This window comes from Anguilla rostrata, chromosome 8 (genome assembly GCF_018555375.3).
Source record: "Anguilla rostrata isolate EN2019 chromosome 8, ASM1855537v3, whole genome shotgun sequence".
Lineage (NCBI taxonomy): Eukaryota > Metazoa > Chordata > Actinopteri > Anguilliformes > Anguillidae > Anguilla > Anguilla rostrata.
This window is the reverse complement of record NC_057940.1, coordinates 11,090,218-11,104,678: the sequence shown is the minus strand read 5'-3', so window position 1 is coordinate 11,104,678 and position 14,461 is coordinate 11,090,218. Positions and strand designations below refer to the sequence as shown.

The 14,461-nt window shown below is 42.2% G+C and overlaps 1 protein-coding gene and 1 long non-coding RNA gene across 8 annotated transcripts in view; one reads left to right on the top strand and one right to left on the bottom strand.

The window, feature by feature from the left end:
- The window catches only part of LOC135260793 (zinc finger protein 521-like), a 135,371-nt gene extending 124,222 nt beyond the window's left edge, over nt 1-11,149 (bottom strand). For 3 of the 6 annotated variants that reach the window (XM_064346339.1, XM_064346340.1, XM_064346341.1), the window contains exon 1: nt 10,874-11,149. Coding sequence is in view for 3 of the 6 variants with exons in the window: in XM_064346335.1 (XP_064202405.1) it covers nt 10,223-10,262 (40 nt within the window). In the remaining 3 variants the exon portion in view is untranslated. Of the gene's footprint in view, nt 1-10,222; nt 10,361-10,873 lie in introns of those variants that run through there. The other 3 variants (XM_064346335.1, XM_064346338.1, XM_064346337.1) reach the window with 3 other exon arrangements.
- LOC135260794 (uncharacterized) lies at nt 9,610-13,126 on the top strand. Of its 2 annotated transcripts, none has more exons than XR_010331751.1 (2): nt 9,610-9,816; nt 10,775-13,126. It is a non-coding gene; the product is annotated as an uncharacterized LOC135260794 (long non-coding RNA). The 2 variants fall into 2 exon arrangements; XR_010331750.1 differs by lacking the exon at nt 9,610-9,816 and adding an exon at nt 10,256-10,393.
- Nucleotides 13,127-14,461: the final 1,335 nt, after the last annotated feature.

The following is a 14,461-nucleotide window of genomic DNA, read 5'->3' as shown; positions in this document are numbered from 1 at the left end:
AATCAACACTCCTCCATAACTTCCACTTTCGTTTTCTTCACAAGCGGTTGCCGAGTTCTCGAGAAGACGGAAATGGACCACGGAGTCGCAGTTAAGAGAAAGCGTTGACTGAATCCAGGCCCTTGTTTCAGAGCATGTCAAAACGTGGTTCGGAAGGAAAGACTCTGAAGTCGCACACAGTGACCACCGTTGACTGAACCACAAATTGCCAGCATCAAAACACAAAGAGACCAAAGTGACAGCAAGAATCGCTAAAGCTAAACGGTCACTCTCCTGGCATGTGCTACTGGAGTAATCTCAAACTGCAAATACGCTCAAGCGATTCTATCGAATTTATACCCATTAAAAATAACAAATAGAAGTTTAATCAAATACATATTAACCCCTTCGAGCAAGCCCCCTAGTGGTTAGCATGCCGCTGTGCTGAGATTGTTCAACTCAGACATTCAGTGCTCCTGAAACCAAATGCAGCATCTTAAACTATACATTTGGACAAAAACAAACATTTAATTCATTTTTGGACCCCTAGATATCTCAGATTCTTATAATGATGAAAAGCTTGAAAATGGCACAAAAGTGAGTTTCATTAGTCAATTCAGTTGATTTGAAGTGAAATATGATTGATTGACAGCAATGCACAATTTAGACGTTTTGAATAGATTTTGTAGACGTGGTCAATGAGGCTATGATCCAGGATGTGAATAGTTTTACCTGGTTTATAGATGTGATCTCATATTTAATTTCAAACTAAAGGAGAACAACATTATTTTTGAATTCTTGCATAAAAAAATGTTTTCTTTTATTACCTATATAACGAATATAAGCTAATCTAATAGCAGTAAGGTATTAGTAAATACATTGTTATATCAATGTGTAGAGTGAATAAAAAATGACCAAAACCAGAAATTCTATTCATCACTGTTACTTTGCCACTTTAAGGGATTATTAAATTTATTGCAAACCAGTCTACAGAAATGGATCACATAACCTGGAGGTTATTATGTTCAAAAAAGTGCATAGACAAGATGTCATATTTGTCATCAGGATAGAATAGAATATAATATCTATTTTTCCCAGGGGGAACTTCAGAATTGCAGTCACCTAATTTCCTGGTCAGAAAATGCCAATTACTCTGTTTAGGACATACAAAGACACACCACCAGTACGAGAGAGTTCAGACATAACTTAGGGCTCAAGCCAATTTAAATAGGCAAGTTGAAATAACCAATTTTTACTGAAAATTTTAATGGCCAAATGATCTTGTACCAAATCCCATGCAACACAACAAACATTTCCTCCGTATTTAGAGCTCGTCTTTGGCCACATTGCAAGTGCTCGCTTAACTCTTTCGTAACATGACTTCCCGTCCTCCCCCCGCACTTGTTTTTCTAGAATGTTCATCGCCGCGAGTCATGTGCAGGGGAGCCAAATGGTTTTTAGCAGTAGGAGAAGAACAATAGACTCTCCCACCTGGTTCATGTAAAATTAGGATCTCACCAAGGAATTGATGCCTTGTACTTCCACCCCTGCAGCTGAAATGTACTCTCACTTTTGCCTTTTACATCAACCCTCTCATTTTCCAAAGCAAAGAAAACGTGTGGTAGACACGACCTCCCGACAGACAAGCTTCGGGGAGACTGCAAATGCAAACTAGTGGGTTTAAAAGGCACAAAATTGCATATTTAAAGTAATTAAAGCAGCTTTTAAATCCTATGGGTAGCGGGTAGTATTCTCAGCCAGCCCCAGGCGTTCAATGGTGATGTCAAACCTCCCTCTCATCAAACCAAAAGTTTCGCATCTCCTTGTGAAATTTACCGAAAGTTCCTTTCATGAATTTAGCAAACAGCGCAAAACTTTTGCATCTTGTGTTCTTATGCTGTGACAAACAAACTGCTGGCAGTCAAGCCCCCCACCCACCCATTTGCTGTAAATGCCAAATGTGAATCTTAGAAAAGGAAAGTGTAAACCAAAATGGTTTTATTCCTCTAAGTACTGTTCATTAGGATTCATTAACACAACACAAGAGGATTTTTATAATACATGCTATCATACCCGGGTTATTTCACTGTAACTTGTATTACACAGTAGTGAAATGGACATCCTAACTCATACCCCTTCAAGAGAGACAATTATCTCACCACACAAAAGACCTGGGTTTCCTCGACGTCCGTCACAAACTCCCGCGAGGAGTCCTGTGAGACGCGTGACCTAGTATCACCACACACACACACACACACACACACACACACTCGCGCACGTGTGTGTGTGTGTGTGTGTTTTACAGACCCTGCACGACACCGCGCTAGCTCTGCGGACAGCAACAGCAGCCATTACACACTGGACCTTCCGTGAGAGCAGAGAGGAGCAGGCCGAGTCCAGAACACATCAGAAAATGGAGGGGGCGGAAGGGTCCCATCAGAAAGGCAGGAGAAAAGGCTGGACTGCGGTTGCGCTCATCTCACAGTTCAAGGAGGAGAGCCACTGAATATTCAAGGAGCCTCGCCCCAGGTGAAATAATACTACACGAAGCATACTTGATAGAGACTTTGATTATGCTCGAAGAATTCAATTCACCTCAATCCCTGGGAGTTTCAATTCGGGGCAGACCATAAGGTCACCGCAAGGAGCCAAAACATTCACTAGTTTCAAATAAATACATTTTAAAAATCAAAAAGGAAGACGTGCCATGTATTAAAAGGGCATTCGAACATTTACAGGGTGCCGCTCTCACTGTTCGAGCGTCGTTCGGGCCGAGGTTTCCCTTCAGAATGACTCTGCCCGTTTTTTCAGACCCAGAGGCTATGCCCACTGCAGGAAGCCAGATAATAACATGCTAATTATACCCATAAAGCATATCTTACCCGGACCCCTGTCACCTTGGTGAATACCGACTTATTTGTAAACTTAATGCCTCTCCTTGCAGGGCAGCTTATGGCGTTCCTTATTAAGAGCCTTCATGAATGAAGCCCTGTGAGCTTAGACAACATCTTAATGAGTTTCTCCTTTGCTATAGAGAGTACGCACGTCGGATCATTTAGAGAGAGGGCTTTAATGAATCCCCTATGGTTTCATCATAAATTGGCGCAGGGAGTTTGAGTTTTTATTTTTTATTTATTTATTTTTTTTAGGCTTTTTGATTACTGTCCCTGTTGGTGAAATAAGGGAGGCGAGGCAGAAAATTCACTTAACGACTGACGATGATGGGAAAACCGAACTTTCGCATTAACGGGAGCCGGAGAAGTCATTATTTATAAGCGTGCCGCTCTTATTAAAAGTTTTGCGGATCTTTCGCTCGGACTTCCCCAACTTCATTCATCTCCACGGGAACACGCGGTAAACAAGATTTCTGCTTGTCTGAGAAATCAGTGTTAAAAGTAACAGATGGGGGCGGGGAATCAACAAAAAGCCCTTAATTCTACGCTCCTTCAAAAAAATCATAAAAGAGGAAAGGAAATCACATCAGTATAATTACACGATAGAGCATTCCATACATGGTTTTGAACACGCCACATGGTCCCATGTGCCAATCTTACCCCATGGCTGGAGAAAAGCTTATGGTATATTTAAAATAACCACACTTTTGGTCCCATGCTTATAACACTGTGATGTAGAAGGTAGCCATACAAAACTGTTAGCATTGCTTCAACCGTGACCTGCTGCACACATTAGCCCATAAATATCCATACGAGGCTCTCTTATTTTCAAAATGTGTACAACAGAATACATTGTAAACAAATGTGTACGGCTATAAGCTATATATAATAACTACCCCAATCACATTCAATTGAAATGTGTTGTGTGAGGCAGAGGTAGGTCCTGGACTATGAGAAAGGCTTCTAGCATTACTTTCACCTGAGCTTGTGAGCACACAGCTCTATCTGTTATTAAGAGCCTGAATCGGTCTAATTAACGGTGAAACACATTATGGTCACCCGCAGTCATGAAGCGTAATAATAATCTAATAATGTACTTAGCGATTCTAAATATAGCAGAAACCAGAAAGACTTTTTATACACCTTACGCTTGGCTAGGTAGGTGGAGGGGTAACGTCATAGTGCAGCATGCCATGTTATGTAGCACTATATTAGTATGCATTGGGCCACAGTATAAAGTCCATGGTCAGTGTCATTCACTGAGCCTCTATGTGTTCATACATGCAATATTCTGCAACAGCAGATATTATTATCAGTCACGTTTCCATTTTATAGCATTCACAAAATGTTTAGGGTGTTTCTGAATTCAACAATGGTCTTTTTTTAAAGGAGAGACAGCGGTCTGCCTCTGCATTTCTTCATTTTTTTTAAAATTCAGTCGGGGGGAAAGCAGAGAGGATTACAGACAGAAGTGGGATCACGGTACAGAAAGGTCCGGTTATACCCTGAAGGGGGGGGGCCACTCTACGAATGCGCCACACGGTCTGCCCCCCCCCTCCCCCCAAGGCTGGCGAAGCAGGCTCAGGGGACACCGACCATCAACTGCCATTCAGTCACGAAGCCGCCAGACTAATATCAGCAATTAGCCTTCTCTGGACATCGTCTGAAAATGTCCGGCTTGTGCCGCTATGGCCCTGCCGCTATTACAGAGATGGGACTGGGAACGGAGAGGAGTACGACAGCGTCGTCCGTCCTGACCTGGAAGTAAGACGTTCACCTGGAGGCTTACAACTCAATATAGCGCCCATTTGGAGGTCAAGCGTAGTCTGTGTGTACTCTGTGAGGGACAGCACTGTGTATGTGCTATTTTCACAATAAACCCCTTAAGTCATCGTAATACAGGGATCACTGAATTGAAAGTGATTAGCACAACGCTTAGTACTGCCAAACACACAAAATGATACCACCTCTCTTATATAATGTCCGATTTACCAATAGACCAACCGACCAACCATGCATTGACCAGTCAAATCACTGTGCATTAATTGTGCTCATTTCAGCTCTGCTTTCAAACCGTATTTATCGCTCTGGGGTCTAACAAACATAAGCTCACTACCTTAATCTGTATTAAACGTCTAAACGGAGACATATTTAAAACAAATAAAAAGGTCCAGGTTGTACAATCTCCAGCTTCTGAGGTTTCCCCTGCTGTGTATCGAATCAAGTAACTGTCCCTTCCCACCTTTAAATCTACGAAATTTCACCAGCCTTCGTGTCCAATCTATTTCAGGAGCCTGACAGAATGAACCATCACCACAGTTCATTCTCAACACTACCGCACATGTGAAAATTCAAAAACTATTAAAAATGAGAAACTGATACATAATACAAACATAAAACAAAAGTAAAATCACCAGCCCAGGCTCTGCGAGATGGTTTGACTAACAGAGCATCAGAAACAGCCACAGGGAGGTTAATGGAACTCTTCACATTGTTCCCTTATAATTGCTGCAATGATTGCTGTAACTTTCTTTTGTTTCACATTTATAGGTGTTAATAAGTGTTCGCTGTCAGACCTTTCAGTCAATAAGAAAATCAACACTAATTAAAATGGTTTAAAAAAATGCGTCAGTTGCCTCAAAAGCATCTGACACAATTAGAATTATGCATCCTTGTTAAAAAAAATAAAAAAATCCACAAGAACACATTTTATTTATATAGTGTTTTTCCCAACAGATATTTTTATCCAAATACATACACAAAATTGGAGAAACAAATTCAAGGGAGATGCAGTACAATACAACCGACAGAAAACAACAATACAACTCACTAAACAGACGGGCTTATAAGAGCACTTTAAAAGCACAGACTGTTTGAGGCTCAGATGTGTTGGCGGAGGGCATCCCATGCCTTACGACAGGGTTCTTCAAGGGGGACTCATTTTTTTTAGATGGTGCATGTGGACATTTTTCACACACTATTATATTTTTAAAAATGTTCGAATTAGATGTATAGTAAATGTGCATAAACCGAATAGATTCTCCCAAAAAAATTTGGCTTATAAACAGAGCTAGAGAAGGCCCCATCACCACAGCGACCATATGTGACCACCTCATCACCGATAGGTCAGCAAAACAGGAGTCCATGCCCCTGATTGGTCTAAATCCCTACAGCACGTCAACAACTAGCTGGAACTTATAATAATGCACATTTCTTGCACACTGCAGAAATAAAAGGGTCATGCTATACTTTCACAAAAATAACAAGGTTATAAATAAAAAGAAACATAAATTCCAAAAATCAGTCAGACCATATTTTGCATAATATCATCTTTAAGGTGCACTTACTGATGGAATAAGAAATGGAAAATTGTCTGGGTTTACTATGATCAAACAGTCTGAAAAACCTCTCAACAGCATTTTACACAGGCTATGAATAATTTTAAAAGGTGATTTCTTAACTATTAAAAATGCACTACTGGAAAGAAATTAAATGCCAAGAAAAACCAAAGAACCTTTATGTGGTGACAGAAAATACTTCCAAGTGTGCACAAGGCATATTTCACACAGCACCCTCTTTAAAAAGAGCGGCAATAAATTAATTTCATGGAACGGGAGAGATGTTTACACACGCGCGACTCTGAAAACACGCTCTGTGCGCTTAGCGCGAGGAGCTGAAAAGCATCCTCTGTGTTAGGAGAGGAGCGAAAACAAACTCAAACAGAAATGCTTCTGAGGGAAGGAGACGTGCGTTTGGGCTTCACATGCCCACAGATTTAATAAAAGCCCCCGTCCCCGTACGGCACGGTACATCACAGGGAGCATCGCCGAGCAACGGAGCGCACGGCGGCTCGTTTTGTAACGTCAAAAAAAAAATGAAATTACAGCCCGTTCCGCGGCCGCGGGAAAGGGAAGAACAAAAACAATATGGAATGCAAGGATTGGGTAAATGTCAGCAGAGACGCGTGACATGTTTGCATACCCGGTTTGATGTATGGCCCTCGCGTCGGAGCGATTATTCCCTCAGCAATAACACAGGCAGGTCTGTCTCTCGGATTTAATTGAAATGGGACCGCAAGAGTCGCCCCTCCCCGCGCTGGGAATTAACACAACCTCTGACTCTCCGCCGGAGCCAATGGAAGAGGACAAATTCCACAGGGCGATAGCAGTAGTCAAGGTTTTGGCTCCCCCTCCACAACCCCAACGCCAATCCCAAGCCCACCCCACCCCCAGTCATCAACCACATCATCCCCTGCTGCCAACACCCCCACTCCTAACCTCCTGGGAGCCCTCTGGGGGGCTGTGACCCCCCATCCCCCCAAACCCAAAGGAAACTTTACTCTTATCTCCCCCCCCACCACCCCACTCTGACCCCCCCCCGAGATCCCCCAACCACTATCCAACTTTCACAATCCTCTGATGTCACTGGCAGTAAATGCAACCTGACAACTACAAGATTCTGCCTTCGAATGCACTACATCACCAAGCTGCAAGCGCTTAATTCACCCTGTCCACTTTCCTCGCTGTCCAGCCAAATTTTCCCTGAGTCTTGGCCTACTGATCACAGAAGTGGAAACCTTGCTTTAAACTCTGTTTAACTGGGGGGGGGGGGGGGGGTCCCTCCACACTAATTTCAAACTATACACACAAACAGATTCACTGATGCCCTACAATCACTTTAAATGCAGAACAACTCATAAAAATCTACATTAATGTGTACTTCTACAGTCTATTTGCCAAAGACAAGTTTGGCAAATTACACCCAATTAATGAAAAATTTGCCTAAGTAATGAAGGTCCACTTCAAGGTGGGCGGGGACGGGGGGAGTGCCCATAAACATGCCTGTGGGAAACAAACAGAGTTTCTGTCTGTTGCACTGCATCTTAAATTACATGAGACCACGCTGACCAGCTCCAGGTTCACTTCCTGTAAAACAGGCTCATGAATACGATATTCAGTGCAACATGACTGTAAGGGCACACTGAACCGTATTATGACAGATCGCACGGGTTACTGTCTCTCACTGATTTTGAGAGCGTGACTAACTTGCCGGTCAGCTTCAGGGACTCTAGGACAAATAATAAAAACGCCATCAATCAACTGAAAGCACAGGGGGGACTTTTGTTCTATTTTTTTTCCCCTCAATTTTTTTTAAGAGTCCATTGTCTCTCTCTACTTCAAAAATCTATTCTGGCACAGCTGTGGACGTTATGGTAAAAGCTTTGTGCAACCTGGAAACTAAATTTTGAACAGCAGTTATGGTCAAAATAGAGCACACACACACACACACACACACAAACAAAACAAAAAACACTGCTATTGTAGCAAACGTGCTGTAAATATTCTAGCAAATAAATCATCATCTCTTTGCGCATGTATGTGAGTTCCTCTTCAATACCCAGGTTTATTTGATTATGTGCAAATCCATGGATCATCATTGCATGTTGGTTTAGAGAACAGGCTGCATACATTATTTAAATACCTGTGAATCTCTAAAATTCACACGTAAAATAACATCCTATAATACCTTGATCTGAAATAACCAGTGGGGATATCTCCACAGGAGAATTTCAGACTTTGCAAGTCAGGTTTGTCCCCTCATCATTAAAATGTTTTTATTTTATCATTATAATTATTAGGACACCACACATTATTATCCCCGAACACAACATCAGGCTACAGTGAAAATATGAATAACATGTGGCACAATGTTCGGGGAACTGGAGTTCCATGACAGAGGGTTTCAGGTTCCAATCCCCAATGGGGCCCTGCCGTTGTACCCTTACTTAACCCGAGTTTCTTCAGAAAAAATACAGCCATTTAAACAGATAATAAACTAAGTCAAATGAGAGCCATTTATGTTAGCCCAGATATGTGCCCAGCAAACGAAAGACAAGTACTAAATGTAGTAAAAGAAACGTTTCACGAGGCAAGTTAAATTTGTTCGTAACAATAATAATAATAATAATAATAACAATAATGAAAATAATAATCTCTATTCCAAAATGTTTTGATGTATTAATGATAGACACAATCGCCACACGACTGACATAATCTGCAATGAAAGAAAGACACAATCTTCCTTTGAGGCGAATACTTTGAAGAACAAGAAAGGGAGGGGGAGAGCCCACGGACCTCTCGCTGGGCATGTGAAATTGTGAACAATTATTTGCTGTGTAAAATACAATGCCAGCCAGATGAACTGAAGCTCAACCCTGCAGATCAGCAGTCACCCTACTGCCAGCTGCACACTAGAAAACCCACCAACCGTGCGTGCGCGCGCGCGCGCGCGCTTTGTGAAATTGTTAGTATTTTATCCGACAAGCACCGATAAACCACCAGAACATGGAACGGGCTGATTTGCGCGCAAGGTTTAAGTCACTCCATTGCATTTCGGTTACAAAAAAGTTAATTATTTTTAAAATAATAAAATGGGTCCCTCAATGATCAGACAGTCTGATCAGAATGAAAACGTACAGTAGCACACTGCAGCAAGCTATTATTCATTGCTGGTATATGCGCAGATTCCCCAGCGCATACAAATGCGTTAGATCTGTTTATCATAACAGAACCCAATAATGAGCTACGACAGCCGATAAATAGCCTTCCTAGTTTAATCAGTACTGTTGGCTTCCGTCTGTACTGACATGAAGTCCCCAAAACCCGCTGCATGCCACTTGTTTCCCATATGCCACAGAATAAGCCCCAGGAAAAAAAACCCATCGCTCCATAAAAATTACGCCTGTTATTCGTACTTTTCCCAAGACTGCCAGTCCATTGCGCTATCACTCGGTCCTCTCGACTACCACCACATGACGGGACACCACAAACTCTTTGCAACATTCCAGCACAATATCAGCTCTGAACTTAAACACCTTTTTTCCGACCGAGTACAAAACTCGAGATGGATTTCGAACAAATCGTCAGACCAGTTACATATCGAGGTATTTTCCGTCGACCGTTCTTACCCGACCAATACACTGCTAAAACAATGCTGCTATAAACTTCCTTAAAATATATCGATATCTTACTCTGAATGCATGTTCTATAGTCGTATATAGTCTCGAGTAAAAGGGCACACTTACGCAATCAATCGTTACAATGATATCATTATAAGGTAAACTGTTTATGAATCAGTTTCCACAAACCAAAAAAACAAAACAATTTACTTCCGTTTCAGTTCGGTATGTGCATTATTATTAGTTTACTTGGTATATCGCCGCGTTTGCAGGCATGCTACTGTGAAGCATTTCGTTCACCGAAGCACAGGCTTGCACGGTTACAAAACTTGGTTGTGGTCCACCTTAAGAGACACTGGAGTTGCATTGAATCAGCTAGCGTTTCACTTACCTTTCAATGATCTTGGTTTGGCTTGCTTGCGGCGAGACATCCTACAGAAAACAGCTGAAGTTGCTCAGTTTCAGACCGAGAAATTGTATAGCCTACTCTCGGTAGCTAATATCATAGGAAATCCGCGATTGTTTTCGACCACAAGAGTAGCGACTTCGACATTACAGAAATGTAAGTAAAATAATAGGATCGCAATTCTGAGATAGGTAGACTGAGGTAATTTTTATTATATATATCTGAGATATCGATACCTATTTAATTCGACTGTGGTAGCAGGAAAAGTGTCAAAATTCCGTCGCATACTTTCATTTTCCCCTTCAATAAACATACGCGTGCAGACACCGATGCGTTTTAAAAACAAAACCAGAATTGTAGCCTTTTGCGTTTGATCGTAACAGTAACCGCGAAAAGAAAGACATTGGCAATCGCCCGCTGCGAAAATGGGGGAAAAATGCAACAAAACAAAACAAAAAGAAAGAAAAAATATTTGTACTTTCCCCCTACATAGCTAGCTACTAAACTAATTTAGGCTGTCCCTTTCCGTTATTCCAGATAGCTGTTCCTGGATTTGGATGTCAATCTGATCTAAGTCTACGTCTAAATTGGTAAAAGAAGCGGAGAGAGAATGTGTGCTCCCTCCTCGTCACAAACCTGCAAGGTCTTGGACTGCGCTGTCGCTCCGGTAGTCCAGATAATAATGGAAAATGGAAGTAAGGCCCCCAAAGCCATCGGGATGACTCCAGAGGGGGCCCCTAACCCGCAGGGAGTCGCTCTGTACGTAATCACTGAGGAAATCATTGTCAGCCTGCCTGCACTCACACACAGACAGAGAGGCATGATTAAAAATCCGTGGGACTCCAGCAAAATGCGGACTCCTGGATCCCGTCTTGCGGACGGATCTGGAGTCAGTCTCGGGTAAACCGAGTCGCGCTCGCTCTTGGTCTTCGGCAGAGTGATAGTCCCCCTTCTGGCAGGAGCGATTAGGGAGAAGATTTCGGCGGTGTCGCAGTTGCTGTTATGGGGCAAAGCACCTGCAGGGAAACTGAGATGACCGACTGGAATACGGCAACCGTGTGATTCACAACAGGGGACAGTTTATGACCCTGACCAGAAACAATCATTTGTTTTTTTTTCTATTCTTTTGTGCGTAATTGCATGATTGTTAGTGTTGGAAAACTATTGGGAAGCCAAGCCATATAATTGCATATAACTTGTTTTGACATTAACATGGTAATCTTTGGGAAGAAGAAATGTGACATTTGCCTAATTATAACCTATTATGTTGAAATATCATGGAAAATATAGCAAGCTTCTGTAAGGAGACTTAGGCACAACTTAAAATGTGCTTTCTCATAAGAATACCAGCTATTAAGATCAGCTATTACTCTTACATTAGACGAATATCAGATTGAATTCCTTAGCTGAATTGGAATGGAAAGTACCTAAACTTTACTTCAAACCAACAAGTCACTCAAGATGTATTCAGTAGCCTATAGGGCCATCTGAAATCTGACCACCTGAACATATTAACAGTTAACAGATCCCACTTTTTCAAACTAAGTAATAGACATGCTCCACAAAAGCAGTGGTGTCTTATGAAGAAGTCATTTATATTTATGGCCACCAGTTCCTCTTGGTACTTCACTCCTCTGCCAGCTAGAGGTCATGATAGCCTCTTTGTCAAGTCCCTTCTCAAACAAGTACCCCCTTTGCACCACCTTAATCATCTAAATTGATAAAGTAATTGCCACTAATTAGGCTCAGATAATGATTGACAGCTCTGTTTACAAGCAACACGTGTTAAATTCAGTTTGAGTACTTACTACCCTGGACATGCTGCAGTATTCTTAAGTGCTGTGCAACACAAAATTGTTACTGTAGATTAAAACACAAGTGTAACATGAAAGTACTAGAAGATCAAGGTATAAGGATGCAAGTGACAAGACAGTGATCCGAGACTGGGAGTAACCCTGTGGAGGAGTACTGTTAGAGTAAGTCAAGGTACAGCCTGAAGAGATACGTCTTCAGTCCACAGCGAAAAATGGGCAATGACTGAGTGGTTCGCAGAGGAATGGGAAGTTCCTTCCACCATTGGGGAGCTAGGGTGGAGAGGCTCCATGGTCGGGATGAGCTTCATTCACGTGGATGGCAGGGAGTGCAAATGGCTTCACAGGTCTTTCTGATTTATCAGGTGTGTTCAATTGCTTCCTTAGTGCTGGTTTAGAAGAGCTTTCAGTATCTTGACTTGTTTCTAGGCTTTTGATTGGCTTTGAAATGTGTTATTGGGGTTTGTCAATATGAGGAATAGAATTGTACCAGTGAAGTCAAAGAAGCCATTGCTGCATGAGGCGGAGAAATAAGAAAAAAATTCTGAGACATAGGCCAAACCTTAGGCTTACCAAAATCAACTGTTTGCAACATCATTAAGAATAAAGAGTGCTGGTGAGCTGAGTAATCACAAAGGGCATGGTAGGCCAAGGAAGACCTCTGCAGTTGATGACCGAAGGATTCTCACTGTAATGAAGAAAAACCCCATACACCTGTCCGACAGATCAGAAACTTTCTTTAGAAAGCAGAAATGGATGTGTCAGTGACTACTGTCTGCAGAATACTTCACAAACAGAACTACACAGGCTACACGGCAAGGTGCAACCCACTAGTTAGCCACATAAAACAGGATGGCCAGATTACAATTTGCTAAAACGTACCTAAAAGAATCAGCAGACTTCTGTCTTGTGGAGAGATAAGACCAAGATTCACTTGTATCAAAGTGTTGGCAAGAGCAAAGTGTTGAGGCTAAAAGGAAATGCCAAAGATCCGCAGGTGTTATGGTTTGGGCATGTACGGCTGTCACAGGTACTGGCTCACTTGCCTTCACTGATGATGTAACTGCTGATAGCAGCAGCAGAACGAATTTTGAAGTGTACAGAAGCATCTTATCTGCTCAAGTTCAACCAAATCCCTCCAAACTCATTGGATGGCGCTTCATCCTACAGCAAGACAGTGATCCCAAACATCCTGCTGAAGCGACAATGGAGTTTTTCAAAGCCAAATACTGGAAAATCCTTGACTGGCCAAGTCATTCACCTGATCTGAATCCAACTGAACATGCATTTGATATGCTGAAGAGAAAACCTAAGGCAACTAGTCCCTGAAACAAGCTACTCAGCACCTGGTGCTGTCTGTAGGTCACAGACTTCAAGCAGCCATTGCATGCAAAGGATATGTGACTACACATGACTACTTTCATTTACATAACATTACTAGGTCCCAAACATTATGGTGCCTTGAAATGGGGGGACTCTGTATAAAAAGTGCTGTAATTTTTACCTGGTGAAATCAAAATGTATAAAAATACCCTTTAATAAAAGCTGAGGATTTAACCACAGGTGAATTGTTTGACAAGTCTAACATTGTGGAGTACAGAGCTGAATCAAGAAAAAAAAAAGTCTCAAACATAGACCTCACTGTATATTTAGTCATTTGGGCTATTTATCATTAAAATATTCACTGTGTATTTTTGCATTCACTGTTTCTGCCGAGCGTTTGCATGCATTACATTTGCTATAGACGTGACGCGAGTGGTGTGGCATAGGAGGTGCAGTGCATTATGGGCTGATTATGATGTTCTCTGCGGTCTCCCTGCCCCTCCTGGGAAGGTGTCTCTACCTTGTTATAATGCCGGGAGGAGGCGCCGTGTCCTCACCCCCTCTCCCCACCACCACCTCCTGCCATGTGCAAATAAGCTCGGGCGAAAGGTCCGGCCCTGCCACAGCCGCCCCTTCCCTGGGAGACAGGTCTCTGGCCTCGGGAGGCCGGGGCACGCTCAGGAGCACCGGCGATGAAACCAATCTGCAACCTGCGGACTAAAGGTCAAACCTCCACAGTGCTAACTTTTATCTGCCCTTCTCTGAAAGTTAGAATTTTCCCAGGAAGCGAAGCGAACGAAGGATGAGAGGGTGTCGGGGGATTGTTGAGTATCGTTTGGGGATTTTGGTGGTCCAGGTGAGGGGCATAACATTATTATTATTATTATTATTATTATTATTATTATTATTATTATTGATATAAGAATAGTGCATCTCAATATTCTGGACTTCTGTTCACTATGACCAGGTTATGTTTCTTAGAACTTTTAACAGCGTGAACGGCTTGTAAAAATTATGGAGTCATTTTTTTTTTCCAGGAATCACCATATACTGTATAGAAATAGTGCTGGTTTCTCACCTAGGCTAGGTG